This window comes from Corvus hawaiiensis, chromosome 11, assembly GCF_020740725.1.
Source record: "Corvus hawaiiensis isolate bCorHaw1 chromosome 11, bCorHaw1.pri.cur, whole genome shotgun sequence".
Classification (NCBI taxonomy): domain Eukaryota; kingdom Metazoa; phylum Chordata; class Aves; order Passeriformes; family Corvidae; genus Corvus; species Corvus hawaiiensis.
The window spans coordinates 18266327-18272382 of record NC_063223.1 but is presented as its reverse complement, the minus strand read 5'-3'; the positions used below and the strand labels follow the sequence as shown (position 1 = coordinate 18272382).

Here is a 6056-nt window from a genome sequence, read left to right as displayed (position 1 = left end):
CTGCGGGGAGCGAGAGCGGCGTGAGCGCGGCGTGAGCGCGGGGCGAGGGCGGGGCGGGGGCGGGGCGTGGCTCACGTGCAGCGGTTCGTAGTCGGGGGCGTGGCCGCCGTACAACGGGTTGGGGATGGCCACGAGCGGTCGCTGCGGGCGGGGCCTGGCGGCTCGCGGGCCCGCGCGCTCCGGCCGGGGCCCCGCCTCGTCCTCCTCGTCCTCCTGCTCCTCGTCCGCGCGGAGATCGGCCTGCACCGGGAGCGGCGGGGCTGCGGCACCGGGGGCGGGGCCTCTCCCGGCGGCGCGCCCCGCCCACCCCCGGCCCGTTGTCGCCCGCGGGCGCCCCCTGGCGCGCCGGCGCCTCCGCGCACCCACCCGGACCCCGGCCGCGCCCCCCCGGCTCCATCCACCGCCCTCGCCCCCGTCCCGCTCCCTGGCTCGCCCGTACCTGGTAGTACCCGAACTGCCCCTGCTGCCGCCGCCTCCTCACGCAGTAGTAGGCGACGCCGGCAACCGCAGCCAGCGCCAGCGCGAAGCACAGCGCTGACAACGTCCCCGTGGCCACGGAGCCCGACCCCTGCGCACCGTTCACCTGTGCCGAAAACAGAGGCCCCGTCACGGCGCTGCCCCGGCACAGCGATGGCACCGCCCCTGCTGCTGCTCCCCAGGGGGACCGTAGGCAGCCCTCCCAAAATGAGCCACGCCAGAGAGCAGAGGACGAGGCCAGTTCTTGGGATGACTCTGTCACATCATCCCCATTCCCAGGCCTAATGCCAGCCCTCTTCATGCCCCAGACTCACCTGGCCAAGGTGAACGACGGGCGGTGGGATCCTCAGTGGCTGTGCAATCACATGAATGATGCCATTGAAAGCTATGATGTCCCACTCCACAATCATCGTGTCATTGATCCCCTTGGCGTCCTACAGCACAGGACACAGATGATGTCACCCGCCCAGAAAGGCTCCCCATCATTCCCTGTTTCAAAAGAGATGTGGTGAAAACTTGTGGGCTTTTTTTACCCTCTGCCACAGCTAAACCTACTGCATGCTCTGTACTGTTGCTGGCTGGGAGGTCTGAGACATGGAGGTCATATCCTGACTGGGATGGGATGATGGTGCCCGTCGTGAGGTTGAAACTGAAGAGGACAACATTGCTGGATGACACGTGGAGCTTCAGTTCTTCTCCTGTCAGTGTCTGAATGAGCACCAGGGCACAGGATGAGAAATGGATGAGTTGGTCTCTCCCCTTCCCTGCTGCTGTGCAGCTCCCCAGCCAATCCCACACTCTCCATGGCCACAGACAGCCCCATTCATGGATAACACGGCACAGAGCAGAGGGGATTTGCCACCCTTAGGATTGCCAAAGCTCAGCTGGAGAAGGCTCTGAGCATCCTGACCTAAACATCTCTTCTGAGGAAACGGTTGGACTGGAGACCTCCAATCCACTGGCCCCCTCTGACCCACATTCCTCCTCCTTCCCCAGACTCTTTCATGCCAGCTTTGATGACACCTGCTCTCCTCTGGGGCTCTGATAGTTCATCTCTGCTTGCTTACCTCATTATCTGCAAAGCCAGAATTCAGAGGGACAAAGAGAGTTTTGGGAGCAGAGGCATCAGACAAATACATGAAAAAATCCAGTCCTTCTTCTGTGTCATTGGCAAAATTGAGCAACATCTGGAAGAGATGGGAGATCTTTCCCATCAACACAGTGCTGGCAGCACAATGCTGTCACCTTCCCCTGCCCAGGAACCCCCCAGCCCTGGAAAGAAATCCCTTCTGTGTTTGTAATCTCTATCTTGCACACAGACCAAACCCCAGCTCCTCCCTGTTCCAGCTGATCCCTCCCTCTGCCTTGCTGCTCCTGCAGACCCAGGAGAGCACTGCTTACAGAATAGAAGGTGGAGAAGCGGTCCTGGTCTGCAAGCACATCAGGGAGTTTCCCGCTGCACCAGTACCCATCTCCCACAAACCCATCACGGCAGGTGCAGGTCACATCTGCAAAGGAACACCAGGGTGTGATTGGCCTCACCAGAGCCACCTGCCCCAACCACCTTTTTTGATTTCTGGATACCCTCATGGACACGGGCATGGGGAGAGGGGGTGTGCCTGGCTGCCCTCATGCTCCAGGGCAGTTCCCTGCCTGCTGCCCTGACACAGCACTTGTGCCCAACAGGACTGTCCCCAGGAAAAGTGCAGGCACTACTCACCCTTCTCCCGGTAGCAGAACGCATCCCAGGTCTCACTCAGGTTGCTTCGGGAGCCATAGTCCACAATGCCCACATGGCTGGACCCACAGCTGGGGTTGGGGTAGGCTGTGGGGTATCCAGCTGTGCCATTGTCCAGCCAACCCACCAAGCACAGATGGAATCCCATCTAGAAGAGGAAAATCAATGATTAGATTAAAAACAGCTCTGTCCCGGCTTTTCTGCCCCAATGAACATTCCCATTGTGCCTCATCCAACATCTGCCCAACACCTAAAGTGTTGGGCACAGTCACAAGTCCCATCCCAGTGTGACTGGCAAGACCCAACAGTCCTGTTTCATGGATGTGGATGGAGCAAACAGGGCCTGGCCAAAGGGATGAGAGGTCACCCACCCACACATCATCCCCTGGGCTGGCCCAGGCCCCAGGAGACGCAGGGCCTGTCCCAGCCCCACAAGGAGACAGAGCCACCCCTGCCCTGACCTGCTGTGCTGCTGCCAGCTGCTGGAATGTGGCCAGGGAAGCACCTTCTGCAGCACAGGCTGCCTGAGCCTGCTCGTAAGTGAAGTCGTACTTTTTTCGGGGTGACTGCAGGTGAAACACACCCATGGTCTTATCTGCAAAATACCAAAGCCCAGGAGCATTAGTACAGGGCACACTGAGCCACCTCCCTGGGCAGTCACGTGGGTCCCTGTGTGACCGTGGGCAGCACTGCCAAGGATGGTGGGATGTGGACAAGGCACAAGTGAGGGAGAGGCTTCCTCTGAGCCCCTTGCCTTCCACAAGGGAGCTGGTGCCACCAGAGGCCATCTCACATCACATGGGAGCAGATGATGGCTCGTCCTCCCCATATGACATGTAGGGAAAAGGGAAATGTGAAAACCATGCCAGGCTACAGAGATCAGTCCCTGTCCCCTTGGCCATCCCACCCTCCAGCTCTCCTGAAGGCCTTGGATGGGACCAGGCCAAAGGTGAAGAATGAGGGAATGTGGCCTCTCCCTGGAACATCATCCCTGGCCCTGCAGTGTTGAGCACCCTCACCATGGAAGTGCAGGTCAGTGCAGATGGCCTCCCGATGGCACTGCCCGTTGTTTTCCAGGCACCGGTCCGTAGGGGGCACGACCTCCTCCAGGCACTGGATCCCATCACCGACGTAGCCCCGCTTGCACTCGCAGCGCCGCTCGTTCTGCAGCACAAGGGAAGGGTGGCAATTGTGTGAGTGCAAACGCAGATGCCAGCTGGGGATCCTTGGATCCCTGTGAAGATGGGGATGAGCCTTCAGAATGCCTCTACAGCCTGCTAGGACTGTGACAGAGCTGTGAAAGGCCACATGGGCCTGTCCTGCCCTCACACCCAGGCAATGTCACATTGAGTCCTTGGCATGTGCTGTTTGTTTGAGCCGAGCTTTGAGGTATGTGGCTCGTGACTCTTGTGCTACACCATGCTCCCAGTCCCATCTTCTGGCCTGTGGTGATCAACTTTGGTTCCTCTGCAAAAATGACCAGCATTGTCCTTGATGGACCATCCAGGAGCCCCCAAAACAGCCCAGGAATGACACAACTGACACAGCTTTTGCTCCTTAGACAGAGGAGCAGGGAAAAATGGCCTCAGCATAACATCCCCAGAACCATCACAGCAGCACAGCCCCTGCCTGGTGGTAAGGACCTGCAAGATGAGAGCAGCAGGGGGGGACGCTGCCACATGGCTGTCCCAGGGCAGCCAGCTGGGCTGTTCTCCCAGGCACGAGGATGTCCCGGCCCCAGGGGCCGCGCTCACCGGGCCGGTGCTGATGCAGTGGGCGTGCTGGCTGCAGTCCCCGTTCCTGCCGTCGGCACAGCGGTCGATGGGCTCGCAGATGTAGCCGTCACCTCTGTAGCCGGGGCCGCAGGTGCAGGACACGTTCACGCCTGTCTGTGAGCACTGTGCGTGCCTGGCACAGCCCCCATTGTCCTGGCTGCACATGTCGATCACTGTGGGGGAAAGTCCTGGGTTAACTAGAGCACCCCATGAGGTGTCCTGGGGGTCAGCCTGGCTCTCCTGCCAGTCGTCACCCCAACGTGGCCAGCGGTAGATGGTCACCTGCTGTCCTGCCCTGTTGTCCGCTTCCCCCCCGCTTGCCACCCCTCCAGCCCAGCCCCCGTGGCTACCCCGTACCTGAGCATGTTCTCCCGTCCCCTTCGTAGTGCAGGTCGCACTCGCAGAGGTTGCCGGCGCGGCAGACAGCCTGAGCGTGGCACGGGGGGGAGCAGGTGGGTGTCACCACTGAAACCAGAACACAGGCGGCTCACAGTGACTGCAGCGCTGTGGCACGGGCACCGCTGCCACCACCAGCCTCTGCCCCAGGCCCCCTGCCCCACGCTCCCACCTCTCTCCCTCGCCCTGTTCTCTTCTGCAGGTGCCTTGCCCAGAGGTTTGTTACTCCATCAAATACACCTCAGACCTTCACCTCAGCCTCAAGCTCTTCTTTGAGCACCTCTGAGCTCAGGGACTTGTTAATGATTCAGTAGAGCTTTCCTCCTCTGCCCCCTCCTCACCACCCCAACCCCTGTGAAATTCAACAGCATGGGCCAGATCTCAGGATGAGCCTCACAACTGAGAGCTCCTTTTTGGAGATACTTCTGAACAGCTGCTTGAACTAGCCAGCTCCTGGGAAAGCAGCCACATGGCATCGGGTCCCAGGGAAGAGCAGGTGGGTCCCAGGGAATAACTGAGCATCCCCTCACCCAGTCTGGTTTCACAGCGGTCCCCAGTCCAGCCCTCGGCACAGAAGCAGAAGCCATCACCGTGCAGGCCTCCATTGCACACACCGTTCTCAGTGCAGTTGCACTCTGTGAGGAATGGACAAACACACCATTTATGCCTTGGTGGAAAGGCCCTGGGACAGCCACATGACAGAGGTGTGGCATTGTGGGCAGGTGTGAAGGTGGGCACAGCAGCCTGACACATCCCTTCCTGCCACTGCCAGCCCTAGCCCCCTGCCACACACACCCTTCACAGAGGAAGAGAAGCCTCTGCACCCACAAAACCCCATCACTCCTCTCCCCTGGGCATTTTTGGAATGTGTTTCTCACTCTGAAACATTCCTTGAGACCCTGTGATGCCCAGTTTGGGATGGGAGGATGGAGGACTCTCTTTTCCTTCCCTTTTTTTTTGTCTCACGCGGGCACAAGTCCCTGCTGAGCATGTCCCAGGAGATGCTTTCTCTGTACAGGGTTCATCACAACTTCTGTGTCCCCCAGCTCACAGTACAGTGGAATACTTTCTCCCAAACTGGGCTCTCAGCTCTGCTTGACAAATGACTTGTGGCCTTATCAGCCATGGGCTGCAAGGGGGTCAGGCCAGCAGCTCTCCAAGCAGCCCCTGTGCCACAGCCCCTCTGTGCTGCTGCCACGCCCAGCCGGTACCTCGGCACTCCGGGCCGTATCTGCCGGGCGCACACAGCTCGCAGCCCGTCCCGATGAACTCCTGGCTGCAGTTGCAGATCCCTGAGCCGCTGATTTTGTCGTCACACGTCCCACGGTTGTTGCACGGCGCCTCCAGCCCTCCTGGGCATGCTGCAAATGGGTCACCTTAGTGAGGCTGTGGTGACAAAGGGACCCTGTGCTGGAGGGGAGCCACCCGGTGCCCCCCACAGACCCCGCACACCAGGTGCCCCTGAGCTGCTGCTCACGGGGTGCTCGGACCACAGACAGCTCAGCAGTCAAGGCAGTGAGTGCTGGGGACATCCTATGACAGGAAAACTTAGGAATGGGGGCAAGAGGGACAAATTTGTCACAGCTTCCAGCCTGGGAAGAAGCCCCGCTGTGATGTGCTGCATCTGCACTGACCCCACACTAACAGCAGACTCACCCAAGGACGTGAAA

General features: G+C 60.0%; 1 protein-coding gene across 6 annotated transcripts in view; it reads right to left on the bottom strand.

Moving 5' to 3' along the window:
* Window positions 1-6056, bottom strand: part of STAB1 (stabilin 1) — a 65364-nt gene that overhangs the window by 6992 nt on the left and 52316 nt on the right. For 4 of the 6 annotated variants that reach the window (XM_048315610.1, XM_048315607.1, XM_048315608.1 and 1 more), the window contains exons 57-69: window positions 5598-5747; window positions 4917-5021; window positions 4348-4455; window positions 3970-4163; window positions 3235-3379; window positions 2677-2810; window positions 2198-2363; window positions 1879-1985; window positions 1545-1664; window positions 1033-1185; window positions 792-911; window positions 440-583; window positions 76-240 (exon numbers count right to left, since the gene is read on the bottom strand). In XM_048315610.1, the coding sequence (XP_048171567.1) occupies window positions 76-240; window positions 440-583; window positions 792-911; window positions 1033-1185; window positions 1545-1664; window positions 1879-1985; window positions 2198-2363; window positions 2677-2810; window positions 3235-3379; window positions 3970-4163; window positions 4348-4455; window positions 4917-5021; window positions 5598-5747 (1811 nt within the window). Of the gene's footprint in view, window positions 1-75; window positions 241-439; window positions 584-791; window positions 967-1010; window positions 1186-1544; window positions 1665-1878; window positions 1986-2197; window positions 2364-2676; window positions 2811-3234; window positions 3380-3969; window positions 4164-4347; window positions 4456-4916; window positions 5022-5597; window positions 5748-6056 lie in introns of those variants that run through there. The other 2 variants (XM_048315611.1, XM_048315612.1) reach the window with 2 other exon arrangements.